The sequence below is a fragment of the Apium graveolens genome, chromosome 6 (assembly GCF_009905375.1).
Source record: "Apium graveolens cultivar Ventura chromosome 6, ASM990537v1, whole genome shotgun sequence".
NCBI lineage: Eukaryota > Viridiplantae > Streptophyta > Magnoliopsida > Apiales > Apiaceae > Apium > Apium graveolens.
In genome coordinates, this window is record NC_133652.1 from 161,675,926 (window position 1) to 161,697,446 (window position 21,521).

The following is a 21,521-nucleotide window of genomic DNA, read 5'->3' on the forward strand; positions in this document are numbered from 1 at the left end:
GCAACTCCCTTCATGTTGGCATATGGGGCAGAAGCAGTAGTTCCAGTGGAGATATCACATTCCTCTCCAAGGATTCAGGCTTTCAATGCAGAAGAAAATGAAGAATGGCAGAGGTTAGCCCTGGATTTAATCGATGAAGTGCGAGATAAGGCACATGCAAAGATAGTAGAATATCAGAAAAATGCTTCATTCTACTACAACCTAAGGGTTAAAGAAAGGTTTTTCAAACAAGGCGATCTAGTCTTGAGGAAGATAGAAGCATCTGGTGTAGGACAAAAAGGGAAACTTGCCCCGAATTGGGAAGGGCCGTACAGAGTCAGGAGTGTTCAGGGTAGAGGAACCTACAAGCTAGAGACTATGGATGGTTTTGAAGTCCCGAGAACTTGGCATGCGCAAAACCTGAAGGTTTACTATGTGTAGGATAGTTGAAGTACGATTCTCACTTGTCAGTATGACAAGTAGGTTTAAAAGCACCTTGAAGCTTTGCTTATGTAGGATTTTATATTCCATTAGAATTTACATTATCGAGTTATTATTGTTAAGGGTCGAACCCATACCATGTAAGGTTTTAAAAAACCAGACTTCATGTTAAAGAGTTTGAAATTATTTCAACCTTTGGATGTTTAAGTTATGATAATACCTTGTGCGGGTATAACAAAAATTCATGCCTAAACGCGTATTAAGTATTGGAAAGAAAGGCGAGTAAGAAAAGCAGCATATGAAATATAACCCCGAAGGGTAACAAGTTCCGATATGAATAAAGTTCAAAAAGAAGATATACATAAAAAAACTTAGGCCCTGGAAGGCTGGGATTCCTCGGAACCACTATCCGAAGTCTCCTCGGATGTCTCAGTCATCCCTTCGGACGTCTCGGTCGTCCCATCCGAAGTCCCTGTAGAGGTTCCCTCTGCGGGAGATGTTGGTTGCTGAGGCGCTGCTCTTGGAAGCTCTTCCACCCCGACCTTCTTAATGGCAGGCTCAAACTCCTCTTCAGAAGAATCTTCCTCCTCCCCAGAGCTGGACTCGAGTTCTTTCCTCTTGTGGCCTGGGCTCCCTGAAGGGCCGTCTTTGATCAAATCAACAAGCTTGTCAGTAACACCCCCAAGCTCTGGAACTCGCACAGGGCAAGGAAAGGAGGACTGCTCGAGAATTTCTGGAAATTCATCTTGGACGGCCTCCACAGCAGCATCCCAGACTTCTTTATAGCTAACTGGGTGTAGGAGGGCATCGTGCTCCACCATCAAGTCTTTGAACTCCTAGGTGTCCATCCAGCCGTCAAAGGCTTTATCCTTCTGAGCTTTCAGAATAACATTTTCAGCCCGGGCCGTTTCCAGGTCAGAAGTGGAAGTGGCCAGTTGAGCTTCAAGGGCCTCTATTCTCTAGTTGGCCTCCTCCAACTTCTTATTAGCATCCTCCAGGCCAACCTTCCAAGCCTTAGCTTGGTGAATCGCCCCTTGGAAATGGGCGTTAGCCTGCAAGAGAAGCAGCAAAAGTATGAGAAAAGAAACGTAAAAAGGCAAGTATGAAGGGCATAGGAAAAGGACGTACCGTCGCTAAAGCCTGGGCTCCGAAAAGCTCATTCCCCTCTAAGTCCTGTTGAAGGACAAAGTCTTGATAGTCCACCGGGGAGATGGAGTGCTTAGACCATTCCTTGGACAGCGCCGTGCTGCCAACGATTGAATCCTTGCCCCGGATCCCCCAAGCAGGTTAAAAATAGGCCCCTGGCCTCTGCTTGGTGCGCAAAACCTGGCTGGGGCCTTCCTCGCCCGGTTCCATTGCTTGAAGGAGGAACTCAGGGAAGCGGTCACCAAGGCGTGGGTCTTTAAAGACCTTTCCAGCCCTCTTCATCCTGGTTGTCTCCAGGTCTTTAGGCTTGGTAGCCTCCTCAATCTTCTCAGCCACTACAACAAGCGAAGTAAGTTGAAAAATCAGCGGAATAGAAAATGACGGAAATAAAAAGAAGGTAAGGAAGGGAACTTACTTTTCTTAGGGACGGGCGAGAGGTCGCGTTCTACCAGGACGGTCTCCCGGATAAGGTCCCAAGAATGGGAAGTCCCATTATCTTGCGTAAGGAGGTTGAAAGCTCTAGCCTCCTCCTCAGACAAAGTTATATCATTTGGGCTCCCATCGACGGCCAGCCCAAAAGACGACCGAAATAGGGTTCCCCAATCTCCACACTTTACGCAAAAATGAAACCCTGCAAGGGAATGAACAGACTTAACTTTTGCGAAACCTAATCAATGTTTCCCAAAAGTTGGGGGGCAAATGATAGGGATAAATAAATCCTGATTGTATAATTAAATATTGCATTAATTATACAAGGTATGGGCTGCTGAGCCCAATAAGAAGATGTATGACATTCAAACCAGAAATGTTAACATGCTGATCAGGCCTGATGGACCAGATCAGGCTTGATGAAACAAAGAAGGCCCAAAAACCCTGATTATTAATTAATTTCGTAATTAATTAATAAGGGAAAAATCAGCTATTGAGAAGAGTCCCGATAAGGATATAAATCCTTACAGATTAGCCTCAAGGAGACCTAAAAGGATAAGGAATCAGTTTCCTACTATCTAGGACTCCAAAGTCCATTCTAATTATGAGACTTGCCCACCAAGTCTTCTATACCAAGTCCAATTCAAGGACTCCCAACATCTATATAAGGGACCTCACCCCACACATCAGAACTACGTTTTTTGGCTTGATTCTTTAATTCACAGAGATACGTAGGCATCTTGTAAATGCAGAATTAAGCTACGAAATACGAGAGCAGCCATTAAAGGTCTTGAGCTCCCGAATCTTAGTAATAAATACAACAAATAATAATCTTAATTTTTTATCAATAACACCAATTTTTTTTAAAAAATAAATCCAAATCTCAAATGGATATTTAAAATTTAATAAACTAGACGAAAGCTACAGGATTTATCAATACCAAAATCTTCTCCAACTTCTGTTCCTATGGTAAAGGCTGCCCAAGTGCCCAGTCCTCGAGTCGATTCATGCAATTACGAGGTGTTCCCCAAGTTTACACGGACCTCACTTTTGATTTTATGTGTTTTTCCAAATAAATCCGCTCATTTATCTAAAATAAATATTTACTTTGTATGTTCAGGTAAATCGAGAATCCAAGCTGGAACTCATAAAACAAGAAAAAAAAATATCAATCGAGTTCTTTCATCACTCTTTTACCGAGTTTTCGCATCGCTATCAAACTTTTAAATGTATCTTAAATTTAAATTTAAGTATTACTTGAAAAAACTCATTAACATCAAATTTTCATCAATTACATTTACACCCTCCCTCAAATCTGGCTTACTATTCGCAAACTACTCCCTGTCCAGCTAATTTGTCAACGTCTCCGTGTCACGGTTATAAATTTTGACGTTTACAATAATAGCATCTGCGTTTTTCCTTTTTTTACACACATAAAAAAAAGTTATACAAATAAATACGACGATAAAATTTAAGGGTTTAACTCTTTATCTCTTGTAATCCTTACATTTGATTCTTGCTCAATTCCAAAATTTATTATAACAAATACTCAATTCAATTATAAGTTATCAAGCATTTAATCCTAAAGTTGAAAAAAAAAATCTCAGAAAACACATGTCAAGTTTGGCATTCTTTTAAAACCTCTTACCGTTACAAAGATTCCAATGTAAAGAAACAGTCAAACCAATAGAGAGATACGGATCCCAGAAAAAGAAAACATTTGGCAGTCATAAAATATTAATCTTTACTATTCCCGCTATCCCTAAATACTTTTTATGTTTGTATTGGTTTAATTGTTAATATCTTTAATTTTATATTAATATTAAATATAACAACTTCATTGTATTAAGTACTCATAAATATGAATCCAATAAGATCTCATAACTATATTGGATCTTATATATTAGATATAAATTAGTAATTAATCGCTTATCATAAATAATATAAAAAATTAAAATGAGAAACGTTTTTTTGGGAAAACCAGAATAATTGTTAAGCCTTTGGTTTATAGTCATTTTTTCACTAGTTTACTGCCAGCCCATTCCCTTTTACCATTCACATCTTCCTTGTTTGGCATCTTATTAACTTACAAATGACATCTTTCATCGTTAAAACAAAAATTTACACCTTTCCAAACAAGACGCAAATTCATATCTTATCAAGAACACCCACGAGGGGCAAACCCGATTCGTGACCCGGCCAAGTCATATACGACCCGAATTCCCTGTTGTTGGATATTCCCAATTATAGATAACCCGTTATTTGTACCCGCAAATGCAAAACAAAACGTTCCATTACTATCCACCGGAATTAGATAATTACTCGCCGGGAATGACACGTCAGCGCCGGTAAAATGCATCACCAACGTCGGAACCTTAACTTCCGACTTTCCGGAAAGATCAAAACAGGTGTCGAACAGGGAATAATTCGGGGCCGTCTTTAGATGTGTGGCACCTGCACGGAATGCGTTACGAAGTGCTATGTAAGCGGGTCGGGTCAACCGTGTCACCGACGTACCCGAATCCAAAATTACGCCGCCGTTGCCGGAAATATCAGTCTTGAAAAGAGACGGTAAAATTGACCGAACTCTCTCGCCGCCGACGCTAATTCCGACGAGATCGATGTAATAGAATGTGTCGAATTTACGGTTTGTTTTTAACGGCGTGAAGACGGCGGTTTTTGAAATAGCCGATTCGCCAAACACAATTGAAGACGGTTTAGCAGAAGCCGACCGGTCCGTTAAACAATAAGAAAATTTTAAACCGAATTTCGGCCCGGCTTGACTCGGAAATGAAAGCTCACCCCGGCCCAAACCTAATAAACCGGCCGCCCCCACAAAAAGTCCTTCATTATCTTGACCACAACCAACAGCTATATTACTAACTTTACTTTTTCGAAACGACAGCGTTTCAGTAGCAAAACGACCAACAGTAAAAGATCCATCACCGTATTGAACTTGGTACAGACATCTCTTCATTCTACTACAACCTGGGGAATCGAGTTTCCGACACAAAGGGGACCCACATGCGATCCCGACAAAAGAGGAAGATTCGGCCGGATCAAAAACCGGGTCGGATTGTGAGTAACATTTTAAACAAGGCTTACACTGAAGCCAAACGACGTCGCTTCCAGTATCCAAAACCATGTAAGAGTATTTAGGTGGGGTCCCCACTCCAAGGCGCGTGAAGTACTCGCCACTCCCGTACGCGAGTCCGGAAATGACGGCGCTGCTGAAATCGCCGGCGGTGAAGTTGGATTTTCCGGCAACTAGAGAAGAGAGTGTTTCAACGCGAGAAGCGTCCCGTCGGAGACGAAGAGAGAAGAGCTCTGTAGGGGTTGTTGCATTAGTTCTAGAGAGGGAGTCAAGGTGGTGTAACTGTAGAGAGAGAGTGTTTGTATCAACATCAAAATCTTCATCATCCAGGGAGAGAGAATCATCAAGTGATGGAGAAAGGGTGGGAGTGGAGGAGAGAGAAGTGGGGACAAATGAATGGTAGTGGAGAGGTTTGGAGAGAGAAAGTGAGAGGAGAGAGAGGAAGAGGACGAAGAGAATGGGGACGTTTGATTTGGTACCCATGGTGTGTTATGAATAAAGGAACTGGGTTTGGGGGGGTTATAAACAAAAGAAGAGAAGTGGGGGGTGGTTTGAAAAAGAGAGGAAGAAGAAGAGCAAGTTACGGATGGGATTTGTAATAATTGTTTGTAGAAAGAGGGTGGCATCAGCAGGAGTAGATTATTTAATTTACTGCCCCCAACTGTTTAACAAACTTCAACATTTATTTCATTTTTTGCTTTAATCGGGGTATAGACGTATACACTTTGATTTCGTTTTCTAGGTCAATTTATACCGGTATCTCCTCCATTATTTTGTGTCCGCGTTTCCAAACAAACTTCAAAGATTTCCTCGGTGGAGGGGATCCTTGTTCTAAAAATCGTTCAATTTTTAAAAAATATTTTTTTTTTCATTTTTGAAAACTATCTCACTGATTCAATTTATAAAATTGATTTCAGAAACTATAATATATATATATCCGATTTTCATTTTGAAAATTTTCTGCTCATTAATAAGTTAATAATTGATATCTCAAATTTAGCTCTAATTTTCGAATTTTGCAACTTTGCATAAGATGCGTTTTATTTATAGAAAATTCAACTAGATTAATATATGTATTTAGAAAATAAAAATTGGGACAAATTTTTAAATTTCTAACATTTTATTTTTGTAAAAAACTAGAAAATTCCATTATTTGTAAAGTAATTGTCACTGGATTAATATTATTCCATTATTTTTGTAATATTAATAACGGAACTATTTTATTTTAAATATAATTATAAATTTAGAATATGACTAAAATGCATGTGATTAAGTACCACCAACAAAAATTTCAATATTTGGTCTTTAATATAACTTACTATATTTAATTTATTTTTATATTTTTGGCAGGATCAATCGTATAATTTTATTTAAATTCAAAAAAATAGTGTGCATAGCTCGTAATTTCATTTGTATAAACAATACCACAAATATGAATTCATCACGAAAATCGATTCACGTGAAAGCGACTCAGGCGTCAGGCCTATGTTCTAAAAATTACTTATAAAAATTTATAAATAAGTATGTGTATTAGGTAAAATCAATGTATAACAAAAAACAGCTATGGTAAAAATTTGAATATGTTGTCATTAATATAACTAAATAGATTTAGTTTATTTTTTTATTTATCCTAAATTAATAGTATAATTTTGTTTAAATCGGGATGAAAGTTGTGCATAAGTTATAGTTTTACTTGTATTAAGGTAAATTGTAATATATAAGTGATGATGTCAAATATCATCGGAGATAATAATATTATTAGTGTCTCTGATCAAAGTATGAAGTAAATCATATGGACATGAGGAGATTAATGAACTGTTATTTTTGGTAATCAGTTAAACTTGGGGTCAAACCTAAGTAAGTTATATTGCTATCTTAATTTGTATTTTGTACTTGTAACACTTAAAGTTTGTAAAAATGTAAAGGAGCAGACTGAAGTCTTTTTCCTGAAACAGTATCAAGCCTAAGGATTCTATCTGGAAGAAAATCAAGAAGATCATGCCTCAGAAGAATTTTGAAGAAGTTTGGAGTTGAATAAATCTGTTTGGAGAAAAATACTCTAAGTCAAGATCTCTACAAGTCACAGCTTTAATGTTATAGAGAAGTCATTCGAGAACTTCAGAATGGATTATCGAGAAGTCATGATAGCTACTAGAGAACTCAGGAAGATATCGACAAGCCAAATTGAAGAACTGGAGATTGGAGATATCGACAAGTCATTCATTCACTAGAGAACTCAGAGTTATCGACAAGTCTACATTCAGTAGAGAACTCTGAGTTATCGATAAGTCAAGTTCCACTAGAGAACTCAGAGATATCGATAAGTCAAAATTTACTAGAGAACTCTGTGATATCAACAAGGTGAATTTGACTAAAGAACTCTGAGATATCGACAAGTCAAGAAGCCACTAGAGAACTAAGAGTTATCGATAAGTTAAAGTGAAGATCTGAAGACTAGAGATCTCGACAAGCCTAAAATCTCTTATAGAGAACTGAAGACCTCTACAAGCCAAACTAAACATAGAATACTGGAGAGCTCGATAAGTCAATATACTTATCGAGATGTCAAGTGTTTTATAAACCTAAACCGGAGATCTTGAGGTACAATCTCAAAGTACAAAATTACAGATTAGTTGAATATCCAAGATAAATAATCAACAAACAATCCAACAGCTGGATTGACAAGTCTACAAAAAGCAGCTTGAAGAATGTGCAAGATCAATGGCAAAGATTAACTGACAGAGGAAGATTAAAGTGAACACGGGATACTAAAGATATGCTAAGCCAGAAATGAAAGATCCGCTTTTCTATAAATAGAAATGACAAGTGACAGTTTAGAAAGGCTAATAGCATGTTTTATTATCCACTGTGTAAACCAGCAGTTAACTAAGTTATAAATTTAACACTGGTCCGTTAGTCAGGAGTAACAATTTAGATCAGATTTCTTGTAACACTCTCAAGTAGAAGCTAAGCTCTTTATCACCAAAGAGCCTAGAAATTTTGTAGCAAAACAGTCTTAATTTTAATATAAAATTAAGTGAGTTTTGAAGATTTGTGTTCTTTATTTTTCTGCAAGTTTAAATTCTGCATGAACACATTTCACTACAAGAATCAATTTACTTTGTTCAACCATAAACATTCAAGAAAAGCTCAAAAAAATAGTAAAACACATTCCCCCCCCCCGTGTGTTATTCAATTCCTAACATAAATAATACCGCAAATGTGAATTAATCAGGAAAATCGATGCATTTGTAGGCTACTTCTGTGGTCTAAATTTACTTATGAAAATTTATAAATAATTACGTGTATTTAGTTAAAATCAGCATGTACAAAAAATATATATTGTTAGGTCACACAACACAGTAGAAGGGGGTTGAATACAGTATTTATACAATCAAATCGATTTCAACACAAGTATGTAACAAAGATCAAGTATATTCAATAAACTCTATTACAATATGAACTGTTGTTCTCTCTCAGTGATGAACAAATATCACTAAGAGATGTTAGGTTACAATATATAATCTTCTCGATAATGATAACACATATAGTGTAAATCCTAAGTCTGTGTTTATATAGTACACAGTTACAAGATATATTCTAATTAATATGGAATATAATCCTGTCTCCTAAAATATATCAATCAGATATCTTCTACAAGTCTTCTAGTCCTCTAACTCTTGTCATGCATATCTTTAATTATTTTAGTCTCGATCTTCTCCTGTAAATCAGCCTCATTCCTTAACTGAAAGTCTTCCCGCACTTAAGTACTGATATGTATCTTCTGATGACTTAAGTTCTGATATTAAGCTCTGACTTCTGTAATCCTGATTTCAGTAAATCCTGACTGTTTTTATCTCACTTAAATATATTCTAATAAAATATGACCGTTCAGTATTACCACAGATAAGTCAAGTAAATAAATAATGCCATGTAAGCATCAGAGTTTCCATCAGGATTTAATATCAGAACTTGACTATTATCAGAATTTAACGGTCATCAGAACATGGCTTCTGTACTCAAAAAGTGAATTTCTGTTTCTGTGATTCTTCATACAAATACTGACTTGTTTCTTCAGAGTTTAAGCATCAGAACTTCCATCAGAACTTGTCCTCAGAACTTATGCATATAACACTTAACTGTTTATCTAAAACAACTTAATCACCACAGTAATTTTTATCATTCATATGGAGTGATAGTGTGTGCATTAGCAAAATATCAGATAAAGATTAAAGTCTGATAAACTTCAGTACATCTTAGAAATAAGGCATAACTAAGAAAAGTGCTTAAAATCTGGCATTGATAATGAAGTCTACTATAGAATAAATTTATGCAAGAGTCTCCCTCAACTGTTTGTGCTCATTTTATGCATCTTTTGTAATTCCTTTTTACAGTGGCTTCTCAGTGTAAGTGAGTCACAACTGCTATCAGAATTTATGTTATTATCAGAGTATTTCTCCAGTAATCATAGAATGTGAAAAGTCACCAAGAAAAATTTATTTGCTTTTCTAATGCATATTACTTAATAACAACAACGCACTTGGGTCTTCCCTTCCACATATTTACTTTAGATCTCAAAGGAGTACCTAACTTCAGTTTTCTTTTCTTTTCTTTTCTTCAGATAAGTGAGGCTTATCAAGCATGTAGTTCATCCTTAAGATTTATTGACATCAGAATTTGACAGATAAGAAGCAAGAATCTAGTTTGTGACTTAGTAATAAGATACACAAAGTAAATTTGACTAAGCTCAAAATCAAAATTTGCTTGTGTTAATGAATTTCCACATAAACAACTAATTCAAACATGGGATTTCCAGTATGTTAAAGACTACTGGGTCAGCATCTAGCACCGTAATCCTCATTGAATTGAATAGTCACAAAACATTCAAAACACTATCAGAGTATATAGAATCACATCAGATAACAATCAATGTTTAATATATTACAATTTAAGCACATGTTACATAGAGATAAGACAATCTGTAAACACTGATCATAAAGTCTGATGCATGAGAACAAAGACTAAGCAGATTTTGAGAAAGAACCTGAAACCATTCCAAGTTCATTTACCAGTCTTGTAAAAGTAGCTTCACATAGTGGTTTGGTGAAGATATCTATGTTAGATATATTTGATAATGTCATGGCTAATATAATTTATGTTTAGATTTCAGATCTTACTTAACAGGACAAATCAGTACTTAACTGTTGATCAGTACTTATACTGGAAGTCAGGACTTAAGGATATCAGTACTTATATTATCAGGAGATAATCATCAGAAGTTAGATATCAGAACTTAAGTGCTGAAGGATGATCAGAGAAGGACAGTAGTTGATTAAAGGAAAGAAGATCGAGATAAACATAAGAAGAGATATGCATGAAGAAGGAATTCCGTGAAGAATGGAATACTTGGAAGAAAAGATATCTGATTGATATATTTTAGGAAGCAGAATTATATTCCATATCAATTAGCGATTATCTTGTAACTGTGTAGTATATAAACACAGACATAGGGTTTACACTATAAGTGTTATCATATATTCGAGAAGTTTATTCATTGTAACCCTAGAAGCTCTCGTGATATTTGTTCATCACTGAGAGGTAACAGTTCCATACTGTAACAGAGTTTATTGTTTCAATAAAGTTTGTTTTCTGTTACTTAATATATTAAAGTTCGATTTGATTATATTATACACTGTATTCACCCCTTCTACAGTGTGTGTGTGACCTAACAAGTGGTATCAGAGCCAATCTGTTAACACACATACAGTTAAAGATCCAAACACAATCATGTCTGACACAGAAACTCCAACTAAGCCTACCAAAACTGAAGAAACTCCAAAGCTACAAATTCAAAGTCGGTATGAGACTATCAGGGTTCCCATACTGAGATCATCTGAATATCCCATATGGAAGGTAAGGATGGCCATGTTCCTGGAAGCAACAGATCCAGAATACCTTGATAGAATCAAGGAAGGGCCTCACAAACCAACCAAGCTCGTTGTTGCAGTTGCAGGTGAAGCAACAAAGACCGTACCAAAGGAGAAGAGTGATTATACTGCTGAAGATATAGCATCAATTGCTAAGGATGCCAAGGTACGACACTTACTGTTGGATTTTAAACACAGCGGGGCGTGGCAAAACACTTTTACACATACAAAATCCAAATAAAAGCATATAAATCGTGAATAAAAATTCGAGGGATCGAATCTAACCTTTTAAAATAATTCGGAGACAACGATCAGAGATCCTTAGCAGTTGCTCCTCAAGTGTGAAGCACTCCACCGGTATCCACCAAGAAAACGACTTTTAGGAGGAGGAGGAGGTGGAGAGAATTTAGTTTTCTGAAACTTTTGGGTTTCTGGGGTTAGAATAAAATAGGGTCTATAATAGTGTATTTATAGGCAAAATTTTCAGCTGAAATTTTCCCATAAATATTATTATTATTATCCCATTTATTATTCTCATTAATAATTAAAACACCTTTTAATTATTAATCCTTTTTCTAAACACTTTAGAAATAATTCTCTCTCTTGATTTAATTTCTAAAAATTAAATCCTTAATTAATAATATTAAGAACTTTTCTTAATTAATTTATAATCAATTAAATCTCATTTAATCAATTATTAAATTTGCCAATTAATTATTTATTTCACAAATAAATAATTATTAGCCATTATTAATTAATTCCTCCACCATAAAATCATTCTCTTTTTATGGTGTGACCCTGTAGGTTCAATATTAAGCCGGTAGTAGAAATAAATAATAATAAAACTATTTTATCATTATTTATATAAATTCTCTAATTTATTAAATATGATTAATTAATTAATCACATTTATTCTACATCGTGAGTGATGCTTCTCAACATATCGCGACTATCCGGATAATATGAATTCACTGCTTAGAATACCAAGAACCTGTCAGTTAATAGTTACCGTACAATAAACTCCTTCTACCCTACAATGTCCCGATTAAATACAAGGCATGGATCTCGTGTCAAGCCTATCTAATTCAATCACTTGTTTACCATTTACTATGCGTAGTTCTATGCAAATTAGAAACTCCTTTCTAATTTCATTCACTCTGGCGAGAGATTCCTGAACTAGCATAAGTGGATCAGCCTTGAACATTCGCTTCCTTCACTGGAAGGGGTAGATCCTTTATTGATCATACACTATCTTCGTGTACAAATTCCTATACCCAGAAGAGCCCTAATAATTGTCCCTGGAGACTAAGAACTAAACCAAAGCATAGTTCAGTGTACACAAGATGACTATGATGACTTCAAGTCTAAGGATACTTGTACAACTATCACTATGTGAACAACTGCTGACACGTGAGTGAACTCCATCAGTTGTTCAGCTGTGCGAGTCATGTTCAGTGAACTTATTCCATAATAAGCACCTACATACTAGCTATAGTGTCACCACACAAATGTCTATGAGAACAGACATCCTTCATAATGAAGCAAGCATAGTATGTACCGATCTTTGCGAATTATTAATTACCAGTTAGTAATCCTATGACCAGGAACTATTTAAGTTTAGAGTTATCATCTTTTTAGGTCTCACTATTATGATCTCATCATAATCCATAAAAAGCTTTACTCTAAACTATGGTATATCTTATTTAAACACTTAAATAGATAGAGCCCGTAATAAAAACAAAACAAGTCTTTATTAATATCAATGAAATCAAAACAGATTACATAAAAGTTATTCCTAAATCCTAATACACGATTGGACTTAGGACATATTCCTTTCAATCTCCCACTTGTACTAAAGCCAATCACTCTAGTATCTAATACCCATCTTGACGATCAAAGTGACTTTCATAAAGTAGCTTTGTGAGTGGGTCTGCTATGTTATTATGTGTGTCAACTCTAATTCAATACAATATAAGAAATGTTATCGCGCTCCCACAAACCCTTTTGTAGACGCATGGTTCATCTACGTTTTTGATAAAATCAAACTCTTTGATTATCTCATCAAAATGAATGTTCCATCTTTCGAGAAGCTTGCTTTAAACCACATTAATCGCAAGCAAAATCCGAACTGATTTTAACAGGGCTACATGTAAAAAGTTTCATCAAAGTCAATCCATTGCCTTTGTTTGAATTCTTTTGCCACAAGCCTGACCTTATAGGTCTCCACCTGGCCATCTGCTATAATCTATCTTTTGTATACCATATACATAGATTCTATTCTGGATTTCATGGCACTATGCCATTTTTCTGAGTCAACACTACTCATAGCCTCATTATAGGTCACAGGGTCGTCATCATTAATGATCGACAACTCATTGTCATTCTTAATGACAAGGCCATTATACCTCTCAGGTTGGCGAGACACTCTCCCTGATCTATGAATGGGCTGTTCTATAAAAGGTTGTTCAGTCAGAACAGGTGTTTCCACTTGATCCGTAGTAGTTTGTGCTTCTTGAACTTCATCAAGTTCAATTTTGCTCCCACTGTTTCCTTCAAGGATAAACTCCTTTTCCAAGAAGGTAGCATGTCTGGAGACAAACACCCGATGATCGGTGTAAAAGTAATACCCTAAAATCTCTTTAGGATATCCCACAAAACTACATTTTACAGATCGATATTCTAGCTTATCTGGGTCAACTTACTTGACATAAGCTGGACATCCCCAAATCTTAACGTGTTTAAGACTCGGTTTCCTTTCTTTCCATATCTCATACGGAGTTTGAGGAACAGATTTGGAAGGCACCTTATTCAGTAAATATGCTGAGGTTTCCAATGCATAACCCCATAGGAATACTGGAAGATTTGCATAGCTCATCATGGACCGAACTATGTCTAACAAAGTTCGATTTCTCCTTTCAGATACCAATCTGGAGGAGTCCATTGGGAGACTATACCATTTACTTTGAGATAATCTAGAAACTCTCCATTAAAGTATTCACCACCTCGATCTAATCGAAGAGTTATAATACTATGTTTGGTTGTTTCTCCACTTCATACTTATATTCTTTGAACTTTTCAAAGGCCTCAGACTTGTGTTTCATCAAACACATATCCAAATCCAGATCTATCATCTATGAAAGTAATGAAGTATGAAAATCCACCCATGGCTTGCGTAGACATTGGTCCACATACATCTGTGTGTACCATTCCTAGCAAATTTGCAGCCCTCACTCCATGTCCACTAAATGGAGACTGCAGTGCCACTATAAAGTGAGATTTTCATCATCCCTTTTCTTTTATTAGTTTGTTCAATCTGAAGTAAATTATGTCACATACATACAGACCATTATTTAAAGCACCACGTCCATAAAGAATATTATCTCTAAGAATAGAACATTCATTATTCTCAATAATAAATGAAAATCCAGCCATGTCTAACATGGGAATAATATTCCTCACAATCGAGGGAACAAAATAACAATTATTTCAAACAATAGTCTTGCCCGTAGGCCTATGTAAATGAAATGATTCTACATCTTCAGCAGCAACTCTTGCACCATTTCCCATCAGTAGAATCACCTCCTCTTCCTCAAGAATCCTACTTCTCCTTGGTCCCTGCAACAAATTGCAGATATGAGAACCACAAGCGGTATCGAATACCCAAGTAGAAATGACATATTCACTTCTATCATGAACATACCTGAATCAGAAGCGGTAGTCTCACTACCCTTCTTCTTCAATTCTGCAAGGTAAACCTTGCAGTTCCTCTTCCAGTGCCCCACCTTGTTACAGTGAAAGCAAACAACTTTGCTCTTGGGGTCTTCAGCTTTTGGTGGAACCGGCGTTTTCTCACCTACTTTCTTCTTCTTGGAAGAGTTCCTCTTCCTTTTCTTAGGATTGGAACCTTCACCAATTAGAAGAACAGAACTCTTCTTAGGGGGAAAATTCGATTCCGCAGTCTTCAACATGTTGTGGAGTTCAGGCAGGCTGACATCCAACTTATTCATGTGAAAGTTCACAATAAACTGCGAGAACGAACTCGGAAGCGATTGCAAGACCAAGTCTTGGCTCAGCTCCCCATCCATGGCAAAACCAAGTTGTCCAAGACGTTCAATCAAATTGATCATCTTAAGTTCATGGTCATTCACAGATGATCCCTCAGACATCCTACAACCGAACAGCTCCTTCGATATCTCATATCGAGCTGTCCTCCCCGCCACATCATACAACTCTTGTAGATGCATGAGGATAGTGTGAGCATCCATATGCTCATGTTGCTTCTGTAGCTCAATGTTCATGGAAGCTAGCATGATGCATTGAGCAACATTTGCATCATCTATCCACTTACGATACACAACATGTTCATCATTATGTGCATCACTAGCAGGTTCAGTAGGCTTAGGTGAGTCAATCACGTATTCCAGCTTCTCAATCCTGAGAACAATTCTCAAGTTTCGAAGCCAGTCAGCATAATTAGGACCAGTCAATTTGTGAGCATCTAGTATGCTCCTGAGTGATAGTGCAGAAGACATAACGTACAAAGTAAATCTGTAAATGATAAACACATAACAACACTTAGCAAATATTCGATTTCATTTCAAAACACTATATAAATCGGGTCTTTATTCATAAGTGGCTCCCACTAGTTTTCCTAATTTATTCAACCCCCTACATGAAAAATTAAGCATTCATAATGCTAGTGGGAATAGGGATCCTACATTCCATTACACAACCCCGGCTGTGGCACGAAACGCCATGTAATGTTCAATAGGTAGACAACTCTTGTCAATTACATCTAATGTTATTCCCTAATCAAACTTTAGCCTCTTGAATAATTGAGTCACGGCTGTGGCACGACAAACTCAATATTCTAAGTCAAGTCTAACCCAACATTCCGTACAATTGAATCAGTCCCCAAAGGCCCACGGCTGTGGCACGTAACGACCTTTAGATTCTTATTCAATGTACACATCTCTATGTAATATACAAGTATTTCTTATTTCGAAATCAAAGCCCTCGGCTGTGGCACGAAACGACAATGATTCAAAAATAAGAACTACTTTCTACCATATTGGAAGGCTATGACCGACACAAGCCCGTTGTGTCATTGGCCAATTACTACTTGATATTATTTATTTTTAGAGGGATTATATTACGTTACAATCATAATCATATTATAAAGAGATTCTTCCTTTTAAATTAAATATTTCAAATCAATAATCAATAATCAGATGATTCCCAGATCGGGTGGAGCATTGTCAAGAGGCGTCACTTAATAACCCTTTCTTACAGATAGAAATCTGTTGTTGACAGAATCATCCTTTCTCTCATATCGAAAATTCATATTCAATTACGTGTTTCACAAACACAAGAATCTCATGATTGTATTCATAATATTATTATTAAGGTTATGAAACAATTTCACTATACTAGGTTGTCTAACAAACGCCTTATGTTCATTCAAGTTCACCTAAATCTATCATCGCATGATAAACTAAGCATATATCACATATATAAACTTGAATAAACATCAAGGTAGGCCTGTTACATCATCTAGCACATTCGTCTAAGCAATATACATCTCTATGTATCACATGAAGTATTTAAAATCAATTTAAACAGTTAAAAACAGCTTAAAAACACTTCTGTTAGCTATAAACAGTTCGAAACAATTTCATAAAATATCATATAATATACCATTAGAAGCGTCTCGAAAAGACGAATCCAACGACACCAAAATCACCCAATTCTGAGCTCCCACGCGCTTTCACGCGCCCCGAGAAGGTATCCCACGCGCCGCCACGCGCACACGCGCTGTCAGGCGCGTGTCAGGCCTTCCCCACGCGCCCACGCGCCTCACGCACCCCTAACCCCTATGCTGACGTCAGCATGACGTCAGCAGCGCGTGATCCCCACGCGCGCATGGTCGACGCGCGGTCCTTCGCCTGTTTACGTCAGTCGCCGCCTTTTCCTCGGATTTTGTGCCGCTGACCTCTGTGCTTCTCTGTTTCTACCTTTTCCGTGCAGCAGCCATTGTCTGCTCTCTTTAAATATAGCAGCAGCAACAACACAGATATATACATATAGACTAACAATTTATATATATATATATATATGTATAATTATTTAATTACGAATTTTAATTGAAACAACTTCAAAAATTCATAATAAAAAATCTATACATCCTAAAATTATGAAAAAAATACCCAGACGATCTACAACACTTGTAGAACCCAGATCAACATTCAAAATTATTCTGAGAAACGATTTCTCATCAGGCAAAATTAATCCATAATATATCTTGTAAAAATCATAATTAATTCATACAAGCACATAAAATTCTGAAATTTTTACCACAGATCTATATGCATACAACCTATGCTTTGATACCGGTGTTGGATTTTAAACGCAGCGGGGCGTGGCAAAACACTTTTACACATACAAAATCCAAATAAAAGCATATAAATCGTGAATAAAAATTCGAGGGATCGAATCTAACCTTTTAAAATAATTCGGAGACAACGATCAGAGATCCTTAGCAGTTGCTCCTCAAGTGTGAAGCACTCCACCGGTATCCACCAAGAAAATGACTTTTAGGAGGAGGAGGAGGTGGAGAGAATTTGGTTTTCTGAAACTTTTGGGTTTCTGGGGTTAGAATAAAATAGGGTCTATAATAGTGTATTTATAGGCAAAATTTTCAGCTGAAATTTCCCATAAATATTATTATTAAATTATTAATCCTTTTTCTAAACACTTTAGAAATAATTCTCTCTCTTGATTTAATTTCTAAAAATTAAATCCTTAATTAATAATATTAAGAACTTTTCTTAATTAATTTATAATCAATTAAATCTCATTTAATCAATTATTAAATTTGCCAATTAATTATTTATTTCACAAATAAATAATTATTAGCCATTATTAATTAATTCCTCCACCATAAAATCATTCTCTTTTTATGGTGTGACCCTGTAGGTTCAATATTAAGCCGGTAGTAGAAATAAATAATAATAAAACTATTTTATCATTATTTATATAAATTCTCTAATTTATTAAATATGATTAATTAATTAATCACATTTATTCTACATCGTGAGTGATGCTTCTCAACATATCGCGACTATCCGGATAATATGAATTCACTGCTTAGAATACCAAGAACGTGTCAGTGAATAGTTACCGTACAATAAACTCCTTCTACCCTACAATCTCCCGATTAAATACAAGGCATGGATCTCGTGTCAAGCCTATCTAATTCAATCACTTGCTTACCATTTACTATGCGCAGTTCTATGCAAATTAGAAACTCCTTTATAATTTCATTCACTCTGGCCAGAGATTCCTGAACTAGCATAAGTGGATCAGCCTTGAACATTCGCTTCCTTCACTGGAAGGGGTAGATCCTTTATTGATCATACACTATCTTCGTGTACAAATTCCTATACCCAGAAGAGCCCTAATAATTGTCCCTGAAGACTAAGAACTAAACCAAAGCATAGTTCAGTGTACACAAGATGACTATGATGACCTCAAGTCTAAGGATACTTGTACAACTATCACTATGTGAACAACTGCTGACACGTGAGTGAACTCCATCAGTTGTTCAGCTGTGCGAGTCATGTTCAGTGAACTTATTCCATAATAAGCACCTACATACTAGCTATAGTGTCACCACACAAATGTCTATGAGAACAGACATCCTTTATAATGAAGCAAGCATAGTATGTACCGATCTTTGCGGATTATTAATTACCAGTTAGTAATCCTATGACCAGGAACTATTTAAGTTTAGAGTTATCATCTTTTTAGGTCTCACTATTATGATCTCATCATAATCCATAAAAAGCTTTACTCTAAACTATGGTATATCTTATTTAAACACTTAAATAGATAGAGCCCGTAATAAAAACAAAACAAGTCGTTATTAATATCAATGAAATCAAAACAGATTACATAAAAGTTATTCCTAAATCCTAATACACGATTGGACTTAGGACATATTCCTTTCACTTACTGCATAGTGCCATTGATAATGTAATGTCAAACAGGGTAATCAACTGCAAGACTGCTAAGGAGATATGGGATGCTCTGAAAACAAGGTGTCAGAGAACTGACACAATTAAGAAGAACAGGAAGACAATACTCACTCAAGAGTATGAACACTTTGACTCAAAGACTAATGAGTCATTGAATGATTTATATGATAGATTTGTCAAACTTTTGAATGATTTGTCATTGGTTGATAAAGAGTATGATCTTGAAGATTCAAACCTTAAGTTCCTGTTAGCTCTTCCTGAATGCTGGGATTTGAAGGCAACGACAATAAGAGACAACTACAATCTTCATGAAACAACTCTTGACAAAATCTATGGAATGCTCAAGACTCATGAGCTTGAGATGGAACAAAGAAGCAAGAGGAAAGGAGGAAAGTCAAGGGCAGTTGCTCTTAAGGCTGAAGAAGAATTCCCCAAAGCAGCTTCCTCAAGGAAAGACAAGGGTAAAGCTCTTGTCATAAAGTCTGAAACTGAGTCATCAAGTTCTGAAAGTGATGATGACTCAGATTCTGAAAGCTTGCCTGAGACTGATGCTGATGATGAGATGATGAAGCTGTGGGCTCTTATGGTGAAAGGAATCACAAAGATTGCATACAGGAAGTTCAGGAAGGGAAAGAAGTTTTCCAGGAAAGGCATAAGTTCTGATAAGAAGAATTTCAGAAGATCTGAAGGCAGAGGAGGAAAGTCTGACAGAGGAGATTACATCAATGTTAAATGCTATAACTGTGGTGAGAAAGGCCACATATCTCCTGATTGCAAGAAGGTAAAGGGTGACAAAGGCAAGGCTCTTGTCACAAAGCAGAAAAGCTGGACAGACACCTCAGACTCTGAAAGTGAGGAAAACTATGCATTGATGGCAAATGCTGATAAAGAAAGTGCTGAGAGCAGTTCTGAAGCTGCTGAAACAAAGGTACCTCAGACTACTTATGCTTTTCATACTGATGATATTAATGAGTTGAGAAGATATCTTAAAACCATGTTTGTTAGTTATAGAGATCAAACTTTAACATGTGAAAGATTAACTTCTGAAAATCTTGCATTTAAGAAAAGAAATGATTTCTTAGAAAAAGAGTTAGTCATGTTCCATCAAACTCAGAAGGATAGATATGATGCTTTTTATGTTAGGGATGAAGTGCTAAAAATGAATGAATCTCTAAAAACTGAGTTAGAAAAGGAAAGAGAGATTATCAGGACTTGGACTAACTCTGGCAAAACAACTCAAAATTTGATAAGTAGTGGAAACTGGAAAGAGGGCTTAGGTTATGGAGAAGATAAGAATGATAAAGGAACTGAAGAAATTAAGCCTGTTGATAAGCAAAAGCCAAAGTTAAAACCTGTTAAGTTTGTAACTGTAAAGTCTGAAAATGAGAAATCAGAAGTTACAAAGGAATTAACTTCTGACAAACTAAAATAGGAAAAGACAGCTGAAGTGAACATAGGCTTAATGAGAAAGAAGAAGCTTAAGCATAAGCTGAAAGATGTTAAGAATGCAAACAAGGTAAAATCACCTAGGAAAAATAGGAATGGAAAGGAAGGTGTGAATAAAAGCAATAATTATAAACCTGTTCCTAATGCTCCTAGGAAAACATGTCATAACTGTGGAAGTTCTAACCATCTGGCTTCTTTTTGCAGGAAGAATAAGAGTATTAACTCTTTACCTCCAAAATCAGGAGTTAAGAGTCAGTCTGTTAGATACAAACCACAAAATCCTTGTTTTCATTATGGTAGTTTATGGCATTTCATTTATACTTGTAAGGAATATCATAGTTTGTACTATGATTATTATCAAATAAAACCTTCTTTGAAGAAAGTTTCCATTGTTCCTTCTAGTGTAAATCCTGATTCAAAGTCTGATAGTGTAAGTTCTGATAAGAAAAATGTTAACATAAACTCTGATGCTAAATCCGCTGCAAATGTTAACAAACTTAATAAGGCCAAAGGATCCAAGCAAGTCTGGGTCCTTAAAACTAATAATTAGTGGTCTTTGTGATTGCAGGGCAACAAGAAAAATATTCTAGTTCTGGACAGTGGATGTTCAGGACATATGACTGGAAATAAGGCCCTGCTATCAGACTTTGTGGAGAAAGCTGGCCCAAGTATTTCTTATGGAGATGGCAACATTGGAAAAACTTTGGGATATGGCAATATCCATCTTGGAAATGTCATAATTAAAGAAGTAGCTCTGGTCTCAGGACTTAAACATAACCTACTGAGTATAAGTCAAATCTGTGACAGAGGTTATCATGTTGATTTCTTTGAAGAACACTGTGAAATTGTGAGTAAATCTAAAGGCAAAGTTGTTTTGAAAGGATACAGGCGTGGTAACATTTATGAAGCTAAGCTTTCAACAAGTACTGATGGTTTCGCAATCTGTCTGATGAGTAGAGCATCAATTGAAGAAAGCTGGAATTGGCATAAGAAACTCTCTCATTTAAATTTCAACAATATAAA

General features: G+C 36.2%; 2 protein-coding genes across 2 annotated transcripts; both read right to left on the minus strand.

Annotated features, from left to right (window-relative positions):
- Window positions 1-680: 680 nt before the first annotated feature.
- LOC141668668 (uncharacterized) lies at window positions 681-2,196 on the minus strand. The gene is made up of 3 exons (XM_074475640.1): window positions 1,982-2,196; window positions 1,549-1,901; window positions 681-1,472 (listed from the first exon to the last, which is right to left on the minus strand). Exon 3 carries the CDS (start codon window positions 1,239-1,241, stop codon window positions 792-794), a length of 450 nt encoding a protein of 149 aa, XP_074331741.1. The 5' UTR covers window positions 1,242-1,472; window positions 1,549-1,901; window positions 1,982-2,196; the 3' UTR covers window positions 681-791.
- Window positions 2,197-3,981: 1,785 nt separating this feature from the next.
- LOC141666468 (aspartyl protease family protein 2-like) lies at window positions 3,982-5,658 on the minus strand. The gene has a single exon (XM_074472502.1). The coding sequence runs from the start codon at window positions 5,570-5,572 to the stop codon at window positions 4,154-4,156; it is 1,419 nt and encodes a 472-aa protein (XP_074328603.1). The 5' UTR covers window positions 5,573-5,658; the 3' UTR covers window positions 3,982-4,153.
- Window positions 5,659-21,521: the final 15,863 nt, after the last annotated feature.

Excerpts from the sequence above, each read along its gene's own strand:
- LOC141668668 (XM_074475640.1), bottom strand. The coding sequence starts at position 1,241 with ATGGTGGAGCACGATGCCCTCCTACACCCAGTTAGCTATAAAGAAGTC.
- LOC141666468 (XM_074472502.1), bottom strand. The coding sequence starts at position 5,572 with ATGGGTACCAAATCAAACGTCCCCATTCTCTTCGTCCTCTTCCTCTCT.